Here is a 23,158-nt window from a genome sequence, read left to right on the forward strand (position 1 = left end):
GCGGCGAGAGCCGGGGAGGCGGTGGGGGTATGCGGGGAGTGGCGGCTGTTTCAGGATGGCGGCGGCGGCCGCCGCTGTGGGTGGAGGTGCTCGTTGGAGCCGGGGCTGTATCCTTGCCTGGGACTCGGTGTGACGGGACAGGGGCGGGCGAGGCCGCCAGGGGCGTGCGGGCGGCCTGTCGGGGGCTTTGGCGTGGAACCGAATGCGGCGCTGTGGGTCGGGTGGGGTTCTGTGGCGGTGGCAAAAGCTGTGTGGGGGTTCCGCTGGGGAGTGTGGGGGGGCTTGACCTGAGGAGAAGGATTGGGTATGTGCCTGTTTGTAGAGGGTACGCGGTATGTCAAAGGAAGAGTGATCTGGGAGAGAAGGAAAGGTCGTAAGACCTCTTCAGTGTGACCTAGCTGTGAAATTCCGGGTCAAGTAAATATATAGGAAGTGGGAAAATTGCGTTGAGCTTATGGGAACTTGTAAGGGAATCAGCAGAGAGGGTGACATTGTACAGCCTGGACAAAAGAAGGCTGAGGAGTGACTCTGTCACACTCTACAACTGCCTGACAGGAGGTTGGTTTTATCTGTGTTGGTGGTCGGGCTCTTCTCCCAGGTAACCAGTGACAGGACAAGAGGACACAGTTTTGAGCTGCTCCAGGAGAGGTTTAGGTTGGACATTAAAAAGCATTTGTTCACACAAACGGTGATTGGACATTGGAATGGACTGCCCAGGGAGGTGGTGGAGTCACCATCCCTGGAGGTGTTTAAGGAAAGACTGGACTTGGCACTTGGTGGTTGACACAGTGGTGTCCGGTCATAGGTTGGACTTGATCTCCTGTCTTTTCCAACCTCATTGATTCCATGATTCTTTAAAACTGAGGCTAGAAGCTGAGGAAGGAAGAGATGAGTCTTTTGTTTCTGGCACCTAAGCTTGACTACAAGCATAACATTTTGGGTGAGCCCATGCGGGACTTGGAGGGCTCTGTCTGTGAGGGATGAGTGTGAGTTTGGGGTGGTTTCATCTGCAAAGGATCTTCAGGCTCCTGTTGTGGGACACTACATGGGGTTGGACATGTAGATGGTGTGGGTGGTGACTGTGGTGTTAGGAGCTCAGCCCGGACAAGCCTGGCTAGGGAGAGATGTGCTTGTGTGGCTCAGAGAACCAAGAGTTGCCACTGATGTTTGGGCTTGGTGGCTGAGTTGGAGGCTTAGCAACTTGAAGTTGTTGGGGTAGAACTGACAGACTGGCCTGGTGGAAACTTGGAAGCTGATAATTTAGTTTAGTTATGAGAGGTTTGAGGCATTCCTGTTAGTCAGACGGAGAGTGGGATTTCAGCATCAAATGGAAATGATTGGGAAGAAGAGTATGTGTGTGTGCTCTTTTATCTATGTTTGACTGCACACCCACTGGGACAATGTGCAAGTAAAATGGGCCAACTGTCCCACAGCCTGTTTAGGGAGCACATCATTATGATTTCCCATCTGTATAAAGTAAAAAAGATTGTCTACAACTTTTTCTGTGCTGTGAATGGGATGAAGGTGTGTGACACATACCAGATTCATTGCTACACTGTCACTATTCTGCTCAGTAGTGGAAGTGTTGATGCAATTACATTGGCTGTCTATCAGTTATTAGGTTGTTTCCCATGACTAAGTATGGTTTCTTGAGCCCACCAGCAGACTCATGCATCATGATATTCCAATAAATTAAATTCTTTCTGACGAACATTTCCATTCTGCATGTTTTGGTGAATAGGCAGTGTTGCCTCTGATCTTGGAAAAGTTTAAATTCTTAGAAAAGCACATGACATAATTTAAAAATAATGGTAGTGTATGCTTTCAAAGAAACAGGAGCGGGTGGGGAATTTGGTAGGTTGTTTTAATACATTTGGAAAACTAAAATTCTCTCCATCGTTGAATCGACTCAGCACAGTAAGGCAGGTTGTGTAGGTGAGCTGTACCCAGGTGTTGAGTTTCTCCAGTTTCTCTCTCTGCTGTTGCACTGAACATTAGCCATGGTGGTACAAAGTTTATAATAATACTATAGAGCCTTACTGGCAGTCTTGGGAGGCACATGGCAGCAGATTAATGTTAAAAGGTTAATGATGGTGCTGTCCCCAATCTGTTACTCTGAGGCAAGAAGATTGCTTATGAATCATTCTGTGAGTCATTGTGATTTTCAGTCCAGCTGGTTGAGGTATCTGCTCTAACTTTGAGCTGTTCTTCTGGGCTGCAAAGCTTCACCAGGAGACTTGTCCTGGTAGCTGGGGAGTAATAGCGACAGCTTTGACTAGTCCTTGCATCCTGCTACTAGGAATTTATCCACAACAGCTGGCAGTACCAGAGGGACACTCTAAAAGCAGGATGTTGATTAGGCAGATAGATTTATTTCCATGTGTTGACATGCAGATTAACCGTATGTCAGTTGAGCAGGAACTGCCTGTGCTGAAGTTTTTTGTTTCCTGAAGCAGTGTGAGCTGAACATACACTTCTCAGTACCCTGCAGCTTGCTGTTGTGGTTGTGCTGACACAGCTGTTTGGGCTGGGCTATGTTCCAGACTCAGACTTTTGATCCACCTTGGTGCTTTTTGAAAAGAGGGTACACACAGTGCCTCCACAAAGTGGAGTTTGTTCAACTTCCTTGCCCCATTCGTGCTATGCCCCCATGATGTGTTCTGGCAGCTGGAGGTAGCAGGCTGCAGCTCACTAGAACAGAAATGGTCTCGGTGTTTGTACAGAGCTGGCTTTGACAGCAGTATTCACTGAATGTGTTTTTAAACTGGTGTGAGGTGGATGTGTGATAAAATTGTTTACAGGTGATAAAATGTTTCAACAAGATGGTAAGTGAACCTGAGATCAGGCCCTTCCAGTGTGACAGGTACCAGTTGTATCATGGGCAGTGGGTGTTGATTGAAGTTGCTATCCACACGGGGAAACTCCTAAACTTTTCCTAGTTTTCTCCACTGTGTGGTAATTTACTAAATTAAGTTTTTGAGATGATATTATCAGAATCAAATTCTAGTTAAGGCAAGAGTTTTTATAGGGTCATTGAAATATTTTCACACTTTTACTTTATTGTATGAATACAGCTGCAAAACCTTAAATTGATTTATCTGTTAACAGTGCAGAAATTAGATAATTGAGTAAATTGTCCAGCACAGAAGGTTGAGGAAAGTAAAGGGGTGTAAACAATAGATAGTGGAGGAGAATTTTGTGCCCTGTGCTTTTGTTTTCCACTTTAGTATTGCCCTGGTTTCAGCTGGAATAGAGTTAATTTTTTCACTTGTACTTCGTATACTGTGTTTTGTGTTTACCATGAGGATAATGCTGATAATATGCTGATATTTTGGATGTTGCTCAACAGTGCTTACCCAAAAATATGGACTTGAGTGACCCATGCTCTGCTAGCGAGCAGATGCAGAAGAAGCTGGGAGAAATGCTGTCCAGGAGAGCTGACCCGAAGTGGCCAAAGGGAGATTCCATAACAGAACATCATGTCCAGTACATAAACTGGGGAGTGTTGGCTGGGAGCTGCCAGTTCCTGCTGGGGAAAGGGTTGGGCTTTGCTCAGTGTGTGGCTACACTGTGCATTACTTGTTTCTTTGGGATTTTAATTGTCTCTCCCTCTTCCCTGTATGTTGTAATTAGTATTATTATCCTATTTTATTTTATTTTGTTTCAGTTATCAAGCTTTTCTTATCTCTACCCATGAGGTTTACTGTTTCTCTCTGATTTTCCTCCCCACTTGGTACAGGGAGGTGGACAGGGAGTGTCTGTGTGGTACTGAGTTGCTGGCTGGGATTAAGTCACAAGCCTGTTATTTATGTGGGAGTAACAATCTTTACATTCAGTTAAGTGAAACTGCTCCTTTAAGGAAGACAGCATGATTTACAACCTTCCCTGAATTATACTGAGTCCTATTTTTAGTGGCTTTTAGGAGGCAGGGATTCAAGTTCACTGACTGCTAACAGTCACAGTGACTGCTAATAGCACAAATAATATGATGCCCTGTTGTTTCTGATTCTAAAGTGTTCTTTGTGGTCGAGTTATTCAGTAGTTAAAACCTCTGAGATATTTGAAAGTTCTTGAAACTTCTTAAAGAAAATCAGTCCTCAGGCTTTTATGTATTACTCATCATGTGATGATCAGATGGGAATGACCATTTTGAAACCTTTTGCATTTATCCTCATTTGTGTTTCTTAGATTGTATTGTTCAAAATGGATTTCATTGCAATATCAATGAATACGGTTTCAGAATTTGCTTTCCTTACACATCAAGATGTTCCCTATACAACAATAAACTGTTTAAATTTAGATAAATATTGTTAGTTCACTATCTTAGTAATTGCTCTTGTAACTGGGGCTGGTCCCTGGGATCTTTTGCAAAGGTGGCCTCTAAGATGATCTTTACAGGCTGAAAGTTAATGCGCAGTAAAGAAGAAGTAAGGTCTTTTGTTTTAGCAATCTCTGTGGTGCTTTTTTTTTTCCTAATCAAGTTTTCCTTTCTTTTCTTGCTTCCAAAATGTTGATAGTTTACTTATCAACAGCTGTGTATAATGAAGAGCCCAAATACTTTTTACAGTCCTGTTTAAAGAACCAAGCTTGCACTCTTATTTCCTTTAACAAAGCCACATGCAGCTTCTGATGAAGAAGATCCACTGATATCTGTTTCAGGTATGACCTTCTAATAGACACAGACAAAGTTGTTGGTTTTTTTTTTTTTTTTTTTTTTGTTTTCTTGTGGATGATAGAATTTGCAATGTCTTTTCATGTATGTGGTCTGTGTACGTAAGTGTGTTTAAGGTAAAGAGACCTTAAATTAATTGTAAGTTGTAATGGGACATATATGATTATAGCAGAGGATTTATGCTCTGCTGCTTAGATAAGCACACTATATAAGATGAATGGTTCCAGGGGAGTTGTTTCTGTTGCAGGTACAGCATGGCTTTATCCAATTTATAAGGCAAGGTGAATATTTAATGTGGTCTCCAAGGGTGCTGAAGCATTAGAGGTGTTAAGTCTTTCGTAAATTTTGAAGATATCAATTGAAATGAAGATTCATTGTGTACAGATAAAGCAATTATTTTTTTTTATTATTATTTCTTTTGACCTTGATTTACTGAGTGCATGTTTGTGTTCATTGCTGGGAAAAAGATGAATGTTCTTAGTTCCCCTTCAGAATTCTCTTAATTGTTTTCAAACACAGCTCTTTAAGTGACACAAGGTCCTGGTAGGATATCTGGGGATGGTTAACTGTAGACTGAAACTGTGTGTGTGTCATCCAGCAGTTACAAATTTTGAGGAATTTTACTCTTTAGGCTTGGGGTAGCATGGTTTATACTTCAAAACTACTGGCCAAACATCTCTGTTGAACTAGAAAGAAAACACATGCCAGGTGATGTTGGATTGTTTTTCTCTGTGCCCTGGAAAGAAAGCAGGGGTTATAAATTATGGAAATTGATTAACTCTGGGAAGTTTTCTACCACTTCTGTGGAAGAGGATTTCAGGGCCATTGTTTTTCCTTGTGTATGAGCATGGAGATGGTAGAGTTTATGATTTAGTTCTTTCACTTGAATTGCTGGTACACTTCTGAAATAAATTACCCAAATAAATGTGATCTGCTAGTGTGAAGTTAGTGTTTTTTTTTTTTTGAAACTTTTTGCACTTCTGAACAGTCAAAAATCAAACCTTGAGGTAGTACCAAGTAGCTGTGGGCTTTAATCTGGCCCTGAGAGGTTTTAGTGTTAGTGTCTGCATTGGCACTTTGTAATTGCAGCATCAGGATTTTCAGTGCTTTCATGTTCTTACCGTTTGTAGTGGTGATCTAATTCTAATTATGTCAGGAAGTGTTTGACAAATGATCTGTGGAGTGTGCACTGCAGTATTGCCTTACTCTTGTGCCTGGTCCCAAAATGAACAAACAGCTTGAGCATCAGCAGGTTGGCTGTGTAACAGAAAAAGTGGTGTTTTATTATATGAGTGATACTTTTAACAGCTTTACTGCTGGTTGGTTCCTTACTCTCTTTGGGTATCAAAGCAGAAGCTCAATTTTATGCTTTTGCGTCTTAATCAAACAGTTTATTTGCACTGAACTTCAGTCTGAAGACATAATGTGCCTTTCAGAATTTATGAAATGATCATTGTGGCTGGGTGTGCTTCAGTGCCTCTTTTTCTGCTGATGCATTCATCTTAATGAAATTTTGTATGGAGTGAGAGGCTGGGGGGAACTGCAGGCATATTCCTGAGGTGTTCATTCTTATCAAAAAAAGAGCTGCTAAGGCACGGTTGCCTTTGTGGCAGTCTGGTTATACAAGAACAGGGCCCCTTTTCACTTTATAATCTCTATGTTCTGCTTGTCTTTCATTTACAGGAGTGTCTATAAAAGGAAATTTAAGACCAAGATGTGTGCCAAAATATCAAACTGGTCAAACCGAACTGAAGGTGCCTGTAGCTGTTGCTTCTGTTTCCATGGATCCTGATAGAAGTACAGGAGGTGTGAAAGGGCAGCAGGTCAGTAAAGGAAAATTCTTCTTGCTCTTAAGAGTGCACATAGTGTAAAAAACTATGAAAAATTCTTAGATTGGAGACTTTTAAACTGTTTTAGAGTAGTTATTTTTATAGTCTGTTACACTTTTTGCCTGCTTCACATGGTGGGTTTCTAGCAGAAATTATCACATAAAGGGAACAAAGGCAGAATGTGCTAATTTGTGTAAATGGGGCTGTGTGAAACAAATTATTTATATTTCTGTGTGTGTATTTGTACAGAGACAGTGCATATAGCCCTGGGTAGGGCCTAAGCTATACTTTACTAGCTAAATGTGCAAGAAGTTTTGTTCAATGTATTCATTTTCATTGCTCTAGTCATCTAATTTAGAAATAACATGAGTAAAAGCTCATTTTAGAGACCCTTTTGCTGTGCCTGCTTATGTTAGAAGGGTAAAATCACTTTTTGTTTCTGATAGTAAAAGTTCAAAATGCATTTGAGCAGTAGAAGTCAGTTGATGTCAGCTGCTTTGAATTTTGTGGTCTCCTCCTGTGAGACTAGGTGATGTTTTCCTCTAGTTCCTTGCATTAGAAATTCCAAAGCAGCAGGGTTTCCTTTGGAAGACTGTAATATATTGTGATAGATGCTATAATGTTTAGAAATCTTTTGAGAGATGCCATTTTTCTAATGTGTTTTGTGTAGTACAATGACTGTGTAAGTAATTTCAGTACTGTTGAGTCTCTTGCCTAGCAGTCATCCTGGGCCAGCCTGTAAATCACTGGGGTTTGGCATCCTCCCACTTGCAGGCAGGATCTAAAATCTTTGACTGCTTCTGCATTGCTTTTATTATCATGTAGTTAAATTTTGTTCTTCATCTAAGATGTCCTTCTCTGCCTTCTGTGTGCTGAGTAACTGCTGTATGCTGCACATGTAGGTTCAAAACTCTGATGTGAAGACAGGTTACTCAATTCTTGTTGCTTTGACAGTGTCATGGTCCTTCAAATCCTTCAGATGACACATGACTAGTTATTAAACTAGTATTAGTTTTTAGGGCTTTTCCTGACTTGTATATTTCCCTTGCTCTGTTTATCAGTGCTTGTTTTTAGAGGCTGGTATGTACCTCTACTTTGCAAATGATGCTGTTAAGTGGCATGCAGATAAATTCCACAAATAGCCCCCATTATGCAGAGTCTTTATGTAGAAGCATCTCTTCATAAGTATCTACAAGCCTGCTGCCTCACAGATGCCTTCATATGTCACATTAAAATCTGTTTTGTTGAATGGTGCATTGATTGCGTTACTTGTTGTCTAGAGAGTTTTTACTCCTTTTTTGTGAAAGCCATTGTATAAATGGGTTTTAGTGTACTCTTTTTCTAAAATGTAATGCCTGATATGTAAAGTCTTAATTGGTGACTCGTGCTTTTGTATTATTGACAAGATGCATTCAAAGCTATGTTTTATTTTTGTCTGTTTAAACCTTCTGTTTTTCGCTTACCTTGCCAAATTCTCATGGAAATTTTGTACTTTGAAGATAAGCTTTGAATACGAGGAACAAAGAGAACAAATGTTTTTACTTGTTATTGAAGAAGAACTACTTTTGCATGGAATTTTCATCAACAACACAGCTCACTTTCTGCAAAGTGTTGTGTGCATGTCTAGGGAGAGCTGATGGCTTTACTATGGCATAGAGTCACAGAATGGTTTGGGTTGAATGGGACTCTAAAGATCATCCAGTCCAACACTCCTGCTGTGGGCAGGGACACTTTACACCAGTACCAGCTGCTCAGAGTCTCATACAGCCTGGCCTGGACATAATTCTGAATAAAACGCTCTAGGCTGGAGTAGGTGAGCTGCTGTGGTCCTTTCTGTGATTCTGTATGATTTTGTCATGCAGATGTCACCTTCCAAGGTGTGGACATCTCCTCAGTACTGAGTTACAAATTTCTTCTATCCTGAGCTGTGTAGAAAGGACAGAAGTCTGGGAGAAGGTGACAAAACAGTCTTGGCCTCTGCCTCCTTTGTGGTCTTCTTTTGATGGTCGAGCTGTTGCTGTGCATTATTCCACAGCTTTATTTTGATGTGTATTAAGTCTGCCTTTGAGAATTTCTTTTGTATCATGTGTGCATACCTGTGGGTGATAGAAAAAACTGATTTTCCTCATCATCCCACAAAGGTTTGTCTGACAATATGTACATCAGTTTGTGTAGTAGTTTTAGAGACCTTCCATTAAAATCTCCTTCACTATTGTGATAAATCTTAATTCTCTTTTTTGAGAACTGTAACTTTTCATTTTTTCTTAAAGGAGTTCCATTGTCTGTCTAGTAAAAAAAAATGTAATTTAGCATTTGTAGCACAGGAAGTGAAATTCCTTTGGTTGAGTTTAGTCAAGTTAGACATTCTCTCTTCATTTATAAGTGATATGTTTGGGAAGAAAGATGTGAAATTAAATGCCCCTTGAGAAGTGCTGAAATTTGCCTTGTGAAATTCCTTTCCCCCTAGCCCCTGAGAAGAATCCACTGAAGTTAAAATGAAGGGTCAGGCAGGTGTAACATGAGTCTGTGGGAAAACACCACCTCTCTTTGTAATGGACATTATTTTTAAATTGTTTTTAAGATGCTGTCGAAGAGGCAATTAGCTGAGAAGGGGTCACTTCCTCTCTGGTGTACGTAGATCAGCTGCTGTTACTGATAATGAGAGAAGTCCAGTGGTGGTGTGTTCTTTTGTGCACGGTTGTGTTGACTTTGCCAAACTGCAGAGCATCTGGTGGCATTCTTTTATCTGATGCAAAGCACGGCATGCACTTCGGGGGCGTTTTGTAAAAGTATAAACTGAAACTCCTTCAGATTGACTGGACATACCAACACTTGCCAAAATCCTGGACAGAACATTACGGCTCTTATTGCTGCGTTTATCTTCGGGTTCGTATTTCGTGCTTGCCAATAGCACTGCAGAACTGAATACCCGGTATTAAGCCGGTATAGAGGAGTTTTTTGGTGAATAAAACCAATTTGGAGCCGTTTCCTGCGTGGGAGCAGCGGCAGTCGGGACTGCCGGGCGGCAGAGTGCCCTCTGGTGAGCACACATGGCAAGTGCAGCGGTTCCCTCTGCGGCCCCGGCGCTGTGTGGGAGATCTCAAGTGCTGCAGCTTTCTTTTCAAAGGCGTTATTTACAAAACTACCAAATAAACCTTTAAAACCAAACAATAGCCACATGTGAAGGTGTGTGGGCGCTTTTGTCTGTATTAGAAGAGTGAAGTAAGGGACTTGCTCTCTGCTAACAGCATTTTGCTGTTTTGTATGCTTTGGTCACGAATGCTAAGGCAGAATTTTTTTTCTTACTCCCTGTGTTATGATCTTAGTATGATAAAGTTCGAAGTTGGATTTGGATATTGCTGCACTAGATTTCCATTACTCCTCTTTATCTAGTATGAATCAAGGAATAGTGCGTGACTTAAAATGTTACCCAGCATGTTTTAGTATTGAAGCTAGCAGCTTGAATTTGAATTACAAATCTCTTAAAATAATTCTTCACAATTTGGTAATTTGTTTCATTGAAATGTACTTACGTTTTAAAAAATATGAATTTTATTTCCAGTTGGAATTGATCTAGTTTCAGCTTCTAATTATTAGGTCTTGAAATGCTTTTAATAGCTTATGAAATATTTGTTTTCTTTTAAACAGTACATTCTAAAATGTAACTTTAAATTTTCAGAGTGCTAATGAAGGAGGAATGAAGAGTGCTTCTTTAAAGGATTTGTGTCCTGAGGACAAGAGACGCATTGCGAACTTAATTAAAGAACTTGCCAGGTAAGAAGAAGCATCACCTGAAAACGCATTAAATTTAAAGAGTCGTTTCTCTAATTAATGTCAAGCAATGTAGAGCTGTATTAAAAACCTGAATTTTTGCACAAGGTAATTTTTCTTGCTGGATAAGGTATGAAGCAGCCTGGTTGATTTTTTCCTTGCTTCCTGAGACCCTAAATATGTATTTAAAACAGAGGCCAAAATTTCATGACCAGCAGTTAATGTCCTAATGACAGGGCTAGGATTTTGTTTGTTTTGTTTATCAAGTGCTATAAATAAACACATTCTGCTTTTGGGACAGACTTTGCTGCTATGAAACTTTGTAATACTTATTATTTGGCAGAGGTAAGCTTTTATGTGGAAGGCCACATTAAAGGTGCATTGCTGATCTTGTGGCTCAAACATATTGAAAATGATTTGCCTGTGTAATTTCTGCTTACAGTGTCAAACTTCTTCTTGGTTCCCTTAAGATCCAAAGATTCTACCTGTTCCTTGAAAGGAGAGGTAGAAATAATGCAAGTTTCTCAGCTTTAGCAGAAGTATTTTCTAAGTTTCATTCCAGTACTAGTTACATTCTCAAAGGTAAAGGAGGTAAAAAAGAGGTTAGATTAAAGTGATGAGATTTTTGTCCTACTTTTTGTCCCTAACACCTCAGAATCTCTGGAAATCTGTTTCTTACAGAATAGGTGTAAAAATGAGGAAGAGCACATGGGCCATTGGCAGGCTTTGCCCTGTCAGTGGTGAAGCTCTTGTAGATGATCCCAGGTCTTTTGAGCTAAAAGTTATTGTACATACTCAGAATTTTTAAAGTTTTTCTAGAAAAAAATGTAGGTTCTCTGGTAATAATTAAATACTTTTTTGACATAGATCCCTCATGTCTGTGCAATAGTTGGCAAGCATCACTGTCCTTTTTCATTTCATATAGCAAAATTTGGAGAATTAGAGAAATGAAGTGACTTGTTCAAGGTCATGCAATAACTCTCTGGTGCAGCTAAGAATATTTTATCTCTGATTATCCTTATCCAGTGGACCATTTTACCTGCTAATAATTTGTACTAATACAGAATTTCTTGCCATACAGTATTTTAGTAATTTCTGAAGTTCTTCAAGCTTGCAACTCTATTTTATCATGCCTTGTGTTAGAAAATGTATAGTTAAGACTGTCATAAAGAGTAGATTGGTTGGAAGCCTGGTTACAAATTGTCAGATGTTGGAGCTATTCGGACACTGTTGCCACTGTTGATATATAGAGGTATATTCTAGTATTAAAAAAAGCCTTTCATTACATTGTTCCTTATAATACACTGCTCCCTAGTGAATAGTTTTACAGTAATTCATTTGAGCATGGGATTCTTCTTAAATCTCAGATGCTGTGATTTTTCCCTGAGGACAGTTTGATATTTCTGCCTGACATTTCTTTGAAGAAAAATAGAAGGTGCAGCAACATTAATTTTGAAAAGTAAAATTAGTGGAACACTATTATTTTATACTTAGTTCTCTTTTATTTTTAAACCTAATCATATTTTTATTGGATGTAATTAAAAGTCCTTTGCAGAGTAATAGGGAAGTTGAACTTTAATTCCGCTCACCTCGTCACTTTTTTAAAACTCTCCATAATTTTCATCCTTGGTTGTGCAATATAGAGAGTTTTTACAAGCAGTAGAACATTCTTAGCTACTTTGGAGAAGAAAAAGGAGCAGCAGAATCTTGAAAGTTTTACAAGAATGCTGTCCTGCAGTAAATACTTGGAATAATAAAGGTCTCACTTGGACTTTATCTCACTGTTCCTTATTTTGCAACAATTTATGAATGGTAGTTGATGCTCATTTGTGCACGTTTGTTTCAGGATGGTGAACAGAAATAGATTGCTCAGTAAGTAGATGTATGAAGGTTCTTGTAAAGTGGTAAAATTCTGTTTGTGTGGAAACGAGTTGCAAATTATGATTGACTCCTGAGGCCTTAATTTCAGCCAGGTCTTGCTGAGCAGTTCAGGGTAGTCTTTCTCCAACTTCTGTGTCTGCTGAAGGAGAGAGTGTTCTGGACTTTTCTTCCTCTTCCAGTGTTTTACTTCTCTTCCTCCAACTCTCACTCCCACTGCATTTTTGAATATTGGGGTTGTGTGTGATAGTGCATTTGTTAATTTGCTGAAGTGTGAGACTTTGTTTTGGTATGAGTAAAATCTGATGCTGGCTACGTTAATATAATTTCCTCTGAAAATAAAGAGCTTCTGGGCCTTAAAGACCTGCTGCTGGGGATTCCGTGGCTGACATCACCTTAGCTGTTTGTAATTTTATGGAATTGGATTTTGAGATAGGGTCTAAAGAAAGAACTCAGCTGTATTCTTTCTAATCGTCCTTTCTAGGCTAAGTAGTTGTAGTTTTTGATCTGTGCTGCCACCTGTAAATCTAGCCATTATCTTGCCCTTCTTTGAATGTATCCTTTTAAGGTGAAATGAGAGTGGCAGACTGGAGACAAAGTTTAAAATACTCAAAAATGTTGCAAATTTGAGCTTTTTAATTTATTGTGTCAGCAGATTCTTGTAAAATTGCTTTTGTAGAGGAATTTCTGAGAAGAATGAGTCATGCAGATGAATGCCAAAGTGCTTTGTGAGTAAGTGGGGTATTCTTGAGTGTGATCAGTCATTATTTTCCAAGACAACCAGCATGGCACCCTTATGTTTTCAGTAAGGTCTTCCTGGTGTAGTGGTGAAAGTGGCACAGTAAGAGGAAGTTTTATCTCTCCCTGTAAAGAAAGTCCTTTCAAAAGGGGTAAAGAAGACTCTGAGCTTTTATTCCTGCAGGCTACTCCTGAAGCAGCCATCGGGTTATGTAATGAAATGAGCAGTGACATGGTGAAGACACAGAAAGATTCTTAAGCTCGTGCTCGCTGCTGGTGTCAGGACACATTAGCCTCTTCTGAGAAGGAGCAGCTCAGGGCCTGCTGGGATGCAGCCAGTTGACTGTTGGACATTAAGGACTTGCTAGACACCACACTGAGAATGATTATGAACTATTCTTGAGTGAAATACTTTGAGTGATATGCAGATTTTGAGAGCTCTCTCTGTCTTGGCGTTTGGCTGAATAGAGAAGATCATAACTCCTTAGCACAGAGAGTGGATGTGTGTGTGTGCTTGCAAGTATTCACTTTGCTCCTAACTGATATACAGCCAGAGTTCTGTGACTTTGGGCCTCCTAGTATGGCAGGTACATCAAAAATACTTCTCCCCTGATCACAGATGCCTGTACAGCTTACATATGAAGTTTGCCTTTTGAGTGAGCAGAGGCAAATGATGAGAGTTAAGTGATCACTTAACTAAGTGATGTAGAATGGTTCATGAAAATTTAATTTTTATTTTTAGTGGTGAAAATTGCTATCTAACTATTTTGCACTCTTCTTTGAATAAGATAAACTTGGAGAAAGCTTGCTTCCTGTTGTCTTTGCAAACAAATCTTCAGAAGCAATTTAGGTAGAAAGGTATCATAATACCCTTGTGCACCCATGGGAGGGAGTGATTTCCCTTTCCAAGTGAGATACAAGATGGCTTTTGCTATTATATTAGAGTTGTTCTGGCTAAGATCACTGGCATGCCCAGAATGACTTGTAACTGGCAGCTACTAAAACAGCCTTCAGGCAGCCCTTTATCCCTTACTGAGAAAATGCTTCCCTCTTCCCAAGACCCTGGATTCCGAAACGCTTTGTAGGATGCTAGCAGTTTGGGAACCTAGTCTGTTCTGCTGTCTTTGATGTGAAGATAAAATTAAAATTTTCTAACAAAAGGTGAAAATGGGTGTCAAAACAGAATGTTAATTTGGTTACAGAACTGGAAAACATTGCAGAGGTTTCAGTAAAGCTATTATAGTGTATATCTGCTGTTTTTCTTCCAGTCTTTAAGATCTTAGAAGGAAAACTTACCTGTGGTTTGTATTACAAATCTTGTGTGTTTGGCTTCTTGTGTTGCCTTCTCTTCTGGGTTGCACTACTTCATATTTAACCAAATTGTTACCTGGTTTTAACATAAAAATCTTTTCTCTTTTTTTTTTGTGTGTTACTTTAGGGGCAATTTTGTGCTGCAGTTTTCTTAATTGGTCAGGCAGTGAGACTGCAAATGAGATATCCCTAAGCTTGGCTGGAAATTACTTTGTGTTAATAGGTAAAGCATGCCCAGGATTATTGTATCACCAATCACACTTACTTTCTGTGGTTAAAAAGTCATTTGTAGCTATAAATTCATGCTGTGAAATCTAGTTTTGTATTTTGAAGGTTGCACATCATGAAATTTATCCTATGTGTAGCAATTTCAATTAGGTTTTGAGCCCATAGCATTTTTAAATTACTTTTTTCTAATGTGTACAAGCTGCATATGATGCTTGAGTAAAAGGTGTCAGATTTGTGAACTCTGATGCTTGGACAAAAACTCTATTTCTTTGTTTCCTCCCCCTCTGTCCCCACTCTGCATGGTGATCTTCCCTGTTCCAGGTCCCATTCTTTGCCTGGAATTTAAAACCTGTAGTTTTCAAGAATGGTCACCAAACTCTTTTCATTTTTGGTATCCAGTTGGCAGACTAATACTAGATTGGTGTTTACTGGAGGATTAGTGTTCCCAAGGAATGTAGGAGTGATCAGTGAAGTTCCAAGTGTCTATATCTCTGTTATTTGTTTAGTTTATCTTCTGTCTTAACTAGCTGAGCTGCAATGTTCTTATTGCATTTCAGACTTCTCTTGGTAAAAGCTAATTTTTAAAAATTTTGATAAATATAAGATGCTGTTTTTCATTTTATTTTTCAACTCTTCCTTCAGTCACAAAGTGCTGCGTTCTGTCCCTAGTGTTGTGTTGATGTGAGTATTATCATGGCTTTTACTTGTGCATGTCAGATTTTCATTAAACAAATAAAACTTGAAGTGGTGTTGACTTGTGCAGTGCTTCAAAAATTCCACCTGGAGAGCATAAGTCCTGCTTACTCAGTGGAATGAGTCAGTGTCATCAGCAAACTCCTTGATCAATTCCTTCTTTAGATCAGACAGAAATAATGGTATCAGCAGTCGACCTGGGAGCACACAATAATAATTGGAACTGGTGAACTAGGAATTAATTTTAACTCTAAGGTGAATGTCCTAGGAGGGCTTTTTGTCAATATATTTGCCTTACAAGTTTTTCTAGAGGCTACTCTGAAATAAAATTATTTATTTAAATGCATCTAGAATTATACAGGCTTTGAACTGTTGAATGTAAAACAAATCTTGAACAAAGATGGTGCATGTCCTGTGGCACAATATAGGTGAATGTGGGTTGCATGCATGACAATGTTGCAGACACTGAATGGAAGCAGCAATTCCACTGATTCATCATCTTTGCTCTCAGCTGTCATTTGTCTGTTTGATCCTGGAAGAAAGAACAATGGAACTGGATACCAGCATGTTGCTCAGTTGAGCCCTTTGTAGTTGTGTCTTCATTCTTTCACTGCTCTTTTCTGACTCAAGTGGGTGAACAGAGGGTGAAATTACTTTTCAGGAGCATTATATGAGCCTTGTAATGTTTTTTTACAGCATCAGTGAAGTCCTCCATAGTTCTGCTAAAAATCATCTGTTTTTTACTGCCAGAAGGCAAAGAAATAAATTTATTTTAAAAAAATCCAACTCACAGAGCTATTTATAGGAAGTGGCATAAATCCAGCATAATCTGATGACATTCTTGTATTCCTTTTCTCTAACTTCGTTTTGCCACTTCCTGTGAGTAACCGTCTTTTGTATCTTGCTTGCCCTTTATGGGCTGTCTCCTGCTTTGTGATACATAAACACATACTGCCACATTTCTTCTGAGATCACTTACTGTTCTCAGTCATTTAATGTTTAAGATATGTGACACAATATATTCATGTGTCTGGGAGTGTGACAGCTTGTTGTGATATGTGTTAAATACAAACATAGCACGTGAATGTGATGCACACTGATATAAGCAACAAATCAAGGAATCTAGAGATGAGGAAAGCCTGCTAGGTTTTGTTTGATTTTTTTTTCCTAGTGCTCTTTTCTTTCATACCTTTTTTTCTTATACTGTTGTTCAACTTCAGTGTTATTGGGTGCCAGCATAGCCCAGTGTTTGTTGCCCCAAACCCTTTTCTCATGCAGCATCACTTCTGCAAGTTACTGAGCAAGCCTCCTTCCTTTCATAGAATCCTGGAAACTTGTTCTCTCTTTCCATTTGACCACCCTGCTCTTGTTTCATTCCTGTCTTTCATCCATGTGGTCATTGAGTTCTTCATTGGGGTTTTCTAATTAACAATTTTTTGGTTTTGCATCTTTCACTGATTATTTGAAGGAAGGTCATATGTTCTGTAGTCATTTAGGTGGTTACACTGGACTCAGAGGAAACAAATGGGCCATGGTTAGCAATGAAAGCCTCTATCTGCAGCCTGTGGCAAATGTGCTGTGGCTGTTACTGCAAGGATATGTGGAGGATATTCCTCAAAAGTTTGCTTGCTCCTAGCTAAGGAGTGCAGAGATGTTGGTGTGGATCCAGAGTTTATACAGGTGTTTCCCTTTACCACATTTCTTTAATGCACAACCGTTCTGACACCCTGTGAGTGGAGGGGAAGGGGCTTAAGAACAGGTGAACTCATCACACCTTCCCAGACTGGGCCCAAGATTGTAAGTGAGACCTTGTGCATTTGATTAATGGAAAGCTTTTACACTAAATCTGTGTCTTTTTTCCCCCTGCACATTAGAAACTTTACAATTAATAGTTTGATCCAAGCTTTAAAACCACCCTAATTTGAAGGATTATACGGTATCTGTTGTTTGTCTCCCTCTAGGTTTGTAGAGAAAAAGTATGAGTTTCAGTATTACTGTTTCCAACTTCGTGGAGTCTGCTTGAGCTGATATGGAAAGGGCTGGAGGAATACTGCTTGTCTATAATTCACTCCAAGGGAGTGATCCAGGTGTGGTAGAAATGACTTTTCAGCTGGAAGATCAAAACATACCTATGCCCTCTTAAGGGAAACAATGATAACAAATGTATGGCTCAGTCCTTGAATGAAACATTCTGTTAATATTAATCTAATGGGATGAGTGAAAGGCTTAGTCTAACACTTATACATATTTCATTTTTTCCCTCCTCTTTCCTCTTCCTATAAGATTGTTCCACTTTAAGGAAGTTAAAAATTGGAGTTTTCTAAAAGTTGTAATGCTTTGGTTTCCTATCACCTGTGTTGTGGCAGCTGTTTCATCATCATAAAAGACTGAACTTTAAGAGCCTTCAGCAACAGAAATTGCCTAAGTGCAGAGCAGTAATATTTATTAGTCTAAGCTCATTACTTAATATTTTTGTGGAGCTTTTATAGAACCATCATTTCCAAACCACGTTTTTTAGCATAGTTACAGGATCATCTGTGCATAATGATCTTATTGCCGACGTGACACCAGAATAATTGTTTTTACAGCCTGCTCTTGAGGTGCAGAATAAATGGTCATTGTAAGCGTTTCTCACATTGTCATCTTTTATTCTTGATCCAATTATTTACACTAAGAAGCAAGACACAGGGTGCCATACCCCAGACAGAAAGGAAAATTTACTCTTGCAGCTTGATATTTGAAAATCCTCAGAAAAGAACAAACTATTTTGTTTGGAAAAAGCTAACAAGAAAAAATATTCTTTCCTGGACTTGTATTTAACCAGTGAAAGAAGGATTAGTTTATAGATTAAGAAACAGAAAAGTTCTCCAGAATATTCTTCCTGTCATGTCAGCTAAACTGTCCTATCTGAATTTTCTGTCTTCATGTCCTAGGTTTGTAAGTATCTCAGTGAATCTTCATTATCACTGCAGGGAATCAGACTGAACAAACCTGATTGTGGGTTTAGGTTCTAACTTTGTTCTTCTGTGCTACCCATTAATGTGCATGTACTCTACTGAGACCAGTGTTTTTGGGGAAAAAAAAAAGGATTGCATAAAGTCATACACATCTTCCTGTGTAGTATATTAAAATAAATATTGTGAGTAACTAACTGGCTTAGGGGCGGAGATGTTGTTATCCATTTACCTGTAAAGTGGTGGAGAAGTTGGAAGTCAGGCACTGTGGTTATGGGCATATATTTTATTTTTCTCAAATTCTTTTCAGGGTAAGTGAAGAAAAAGAGGTGACGGAAGAACGGCTGAAAGCTGAACAGGAGTCATTTGAGAAGAAGATCAGACAGCTAGAGGAGCAAAATGAACTTATCATCAAGGAAAGGGAAGATATCCTTTAAAAAATGGCTCACTGAAATAAAAAGAGAAGTACAGAGAAATAATTGTTCTAATTTATGGCGTAGAATAAATCTGCATGTGCTGTCATTCAAAAGCAATCAGAGAAATGACTTGTCAGCATGTGACATTGGTTCATTTGAGCTTAAACTGCCATCCAGCTGTTCCTATGATGTTGTTTTGCTATGAAAGAAATATTTGTCAACTAAAAAATGACAATAAGGAATTTACACATTAAAATATGATTATAGATTTAAAAAAAAACCCAACCTGTTAGGTGATTATAATCTAAAACTTGCATGGTATTCCAGTTTTCTCCATGTCCAGAGAAAGGGAATCCACACTAAATGGATATAAATTAAATATATGTACTGGGAGGTTTAGCTAGTTTAGACTTTTTATTTGGTGTAGGGTTGATTTGTTTGTTTGTGTGTAAAAGCATTTAGCAGATTCTCTTTTCTTGCTGACTGTGACTTGCATTTCCTTAAGATGCATATGCTTAGTCCCAATCCTGGAATATCACATGCAAAGTCACTATTGCAGGAATTGCAATTTTCCTTTTGGGGGTATGACAGACCTTTACAAAGTCCTCTTCTTCAAATAATTTCTATATCTGACAGTGATGCTTTGTTCTTAAATTTCTCAGAGCGCTAAGGATTGGCTGCAGTGGGATAGGGAAGAGACAGGCCTGTGGCTACAGGAAAAGCAAATAATGTGTGGTTTGTTGGGAGCTGCTTTGCCAATAGGGAGGGTAGTAATGTTGTTTTAAAAAAGCCCAATGTGCAGTACTGTTTTCAGTCCTGAGCCATTATTTGTTCAACTTAAAAACAAAGTTACTGACAAAAAGAGGCTCTTCAAGCTATGGGGCAGTGTTGAACCAGAAATAGAGATAATTCAGAAACTTAAACATGAATTTAGAGGAGGGTTCTTGAAAATTCCGGCAATCTTATTCCACAGTTCAACACTGGGAGGCTTAACAAAAACAGTGCTTTCTTTATGATGGAACTTGTTGGGCCTGGGAAAGGCATGTGTGGTCTCTGTCAGGACAGCATTGCCCCTGATGACCTAGAACATCCCTTTTAGCACATTGGCTGCTTATTTTCCTGAAAAGAATTTTGTCTGTTTGTCCTAAATAATATATTCATCAACAAACTTAGCTGGCTGTGAGCTGTTACTGGAAAATAGTAGATCTGAGGTATTTCAAGAGCCATTATATGTGACAACAGCTCTTTGACATTGATTTCACTGAAGCCAGTGTTTTGTTGTGTATTACATCTTGTGTATTCAGTCAGCTCATGAATGTGGGTGGGATGTTCCTGATTTTTTGTTATTTATCCACACAAAGATTTCACTAATTCACATGAAGTTTATTTGGCTGGTGGAAATAGGCATGCTTGCTTTTTTTTGTTTTGTTTTGTTTGTGGTTTTTCTCCCTTTCTTTTTTACTTTTACCAGAAATAGATTGCACAAGCATGAATACTTTTCCAGAAGTCTGGTAGACATGGCAGAAGGTTAATGCATGCAATTTTACACTTCATAAAACTCTGTAAAACCTAGATATATAAAACAAGGTTATAATTTAAAACAATGTAATTTTAACTGCTGCAATACTTGCCTATCATACATGAATGATTCAAGATCTTCAGTGTAACTCTTGATCACTTAATTTTTTTAAACTTGCAGAGACAAGGAATAGTAGAAATGACTTGCTGAGGCTGAATACAGATTATGGCCATTTCAAGTACAGCAACTTGAAATTCTTTAATTTCTTCTGGATTGTAGTGTCCACTTGCAAATAGGATATCAGGGATATAATACCGTAAGAAAAGATTTTCAAGTCTGTTAAAATAAATTTTAACTGTTTTTACCCCACATAGCTGATTTATTCTCTATGACAACTTCCTTGACTTCCTGCAGTACTAAATAAATAGGTAATAAATTGGTGCTTCTGATAAAACTGCAGCTATGCAGCAAACTGCAATTTCAGCTTGGTAAGAGTTTAGTTCACTTAGCCTGGGTACTATGTAGGTTTTTTTCAGCAACATGTATTTTTGTTATTCTGTTTTTTTCCTTGAGATTGTTGCAGGAGAAATATTGTTTGGTGCTTGAAATTCTGACTTAGGGGAAAATCCATCCTTATTTTGTTGTGGTTGATTTTTTTTTTTTTTTTTTTTAATCTCTGAGAGGCTGTGAAGACCCCTCTGTTCAAATTTGCTGCTGATGAGCTATGACAGAAGCTTTGGGTACGGGGAGATGGGTGGTGTGCAATGATCTCACTACAAAACTTTGAGTAACTTATCAGCATTTACAAAACAGCATCTGTGTGCAGCCCAAGGTCACACGGGCTTTGGAACTGTTCAGTGCTGTCTGGGTAGGGAACAACAACTAAAATTTCATGCAGATTTAGAAGTCAATTCTACCCTTCATTAGCAGATGAAACTTTGAAAATTGAGTACTTAATACTAGGGACTTCAAATAGTTGGTCTACACCTTCTGCCTAAAGCAGTATTTAGGCCTATCATATTATAATTTGATCAAAAGTAGCTGTTTTGGCCTGGTTGGTCTCATGGCATTTACACTTGAGACTTTTTTCAAAAGAAACTTGATCCAAAGTGTTTCAAATAAAGTGTTCCAAAACCAAAAGAGGATCAAAAGTTTGTTCTCTTTTGCTTATAATAAACTGGAAAGTTCTAGTGCTGCTGTTCTTAGATATGGCACTTAGTGGTGTTCAGGTACGTGTGCTGGGATGACATCTCTTGTTGCTCTTACTAAAATTTGCCCAATTGGCCTGAACTGGATAATCTAGGAGCAGCTTCTCCCACTCTTTTGATGCCCTCCCTAATGAAAGCATCTTACGACTATGAAAATGATAGAGTGTGTATTGGGAAAGTGAGATATAGAATGTGTCTTGGAAGAAAGACTTAGAAAAGGAGGTTGGGCTGAACATGACTGATGTGAAAGCAGCAAAAGCCTGTGACTGATGGGTTCAGAAATGTTTGGGATAAACAGTCAGGGTTAAAAAGAGCTGAGATGGTGGCAGGTGACCTAGGATTAGTCAGACAATTGTAAGACAGCTGATGCAAGCAGGGATGTGTCTGTTTAGGGTATTCAAGCACCCTCTGAACTTCTGAAATAGAATTTGAGACTAAGCTCATGTGAGAATTATTGCCATGTGTGACCTCCTGTGGTGCCTTCTGCATTGTCTGCTCTTAGTATTTGTGTTCTGTTTGCTGCTGTATGGTGACTAAACTGCTTCTAGTGGCAGTCTAGATTCTGGCATTGGCTTTGGAGTATGTGGCTTGCAACTTCCTTGTTCTTATTTGTGTTATTTCATTTGCATTTTCACAGTGAGGGATGAGCAGTGTGCACCACATTTTTCACTTAGACTACTTGTGCTGCATCTTTTTTCCTCTTTTGGTAGGAGCTGCTAATAGAAAAGCTTTTGGCTTTCTGTTTTTTTTTCCCCTGATGTATTTTCAGGCAACTATTATTAATTTAGGTGCCTGAAAATTATAATATAATTTACATGTTATTATAATATAATAAATATAATAACTTAACAAGTAACAAATTTGATTTAATGTAACAATCAAGAAAAAAGCCTTTGTAAGATGTCCCAATACTGTCATGATATATGTCTTATGAAAAAAAATTATAATGAGATTATTAAGAAACAAATACTGCTAATACTTCGTAGCTCAAAGAAATTTTGTGGTCTTTAGCTTTTCTTGTTATCACCACTGGGGATTTTTCTCATGTAAATTTGATGCTCTTTCATAAATGAAGAAAAAGCATCTGTAACATTTCTGTAAGAACTTACTAATAAGGGAAGAGAAAAAATAAGAATTGGTTATTGAATTCTAAGCTCTGCTTAAAATATTACTTTATATAGATAAAGAATAGGCAAATAAAGGAAAGAAGAGATTATGTTTATTATGGACTTGTTTTTCTTTTTTGTAGATTTAAGCTAGTCAGCTGTGCTATGCTGCTGTTTTGGTTAATATTTAGAATGTACCTGGGTTACATAAGCATTTTGTTGGAATTATTTTCTTACATAGACTTACAAAATGGTTTGACCCTGAAATATCATCTAGGTCCAACCCCTGGACAGGGACACCTCCCAGTAGATCAGGTTGCTGAAGACCCAGCCAAATTCACACAACAAATCCTGTATGTTTTACTTAGTTGGTCTTAAAATTGATCACAGACTCTGTTTACATATGTCCTTAATGTTATATAACTACTTAATTAGTTGGTTTGGCATGCAGTTAGCATGAATATTAATTTGACTAAAACAGTTCATTTGCTTATAGTGTTAGTGAGACATAGAATATTAATTTGCTGGAAGAATAATGAGCTTTATAAGCATTATCTAGAGACTTTAATAAAATGCTTTTAGTTTTGCCATAGTACTGTTCATTACATAAGTCTTGCATACATAAATTAGGGCCACTTAGATATTTTCTCCTTTTCCTTTCTTACTGTGTTAATGTAAATTGAGTGGTATTTTTCAGAAGAGAAAGAGTTACTGGCTTGCTTAATGCAAAGAATAAAATGTTAGAAAAAGGAGATATCAGAGTACAGAATTTGTTTGCTGGTTCTGCCTTTTTTTCCCTGTAATCGTAAATCTGGTCTTTTGAAACACTTCTGCT

The 23,158-nt window shown here is 38.5% G+C and overlaps 1 protein-coding gene across 1 annotated transcript in view; it reads left to right on the top strand.

Moving 5' to 3' along the window:
• Nucleotides 1-48: 48 nt before the first annotated feature.
• The window catches only part of KIAA1328 (KIAA1328 ortholog), a 168,759-nt gene continuing 145,649 nt past the window's right edge, over nucleotides 49-23,158 (top strand). Inside the window, exons 1-5 of the mRNA XM_062513410.1 lie at nucleotides 49-107; nucleotides 4,624-4,659; nucleotides 6,356-6,495; nucleotides 10,181-10,275; nucleotides 18,385-18,500. Coding sequence (XP_062369394.1) covers nucleotides 56-107; nucleotides 4,624-4,659; nucleotides 6,356-6,495; nucleotides 10,181-10,275; nucleotides 18,385-18,500 — 439 coding nt within the window. The 5' untranslated portion in view covers nucleotides 49-55. The remainder of the gene's footprint in view (nucleotides 108-4,623; nucleotides 4,660-6,355; nucleotides 6,496-10,180; nucleotides 10,276-18,384; nucleotides 18,501-23,158) is intronic.

This window comes from Cinclus cinclus, chromosome Z (genome assembly GCF_963662255.1).
Source record: "Cinclus cinclus chromosome Z, bCinCin1.1, whole genome shotgun sequence".
NCBI lineage: Eukaryota > Metazoa > Chordata > Aves > Passeriformes > Cinclidae > Cinclus > Cinclus cinclus.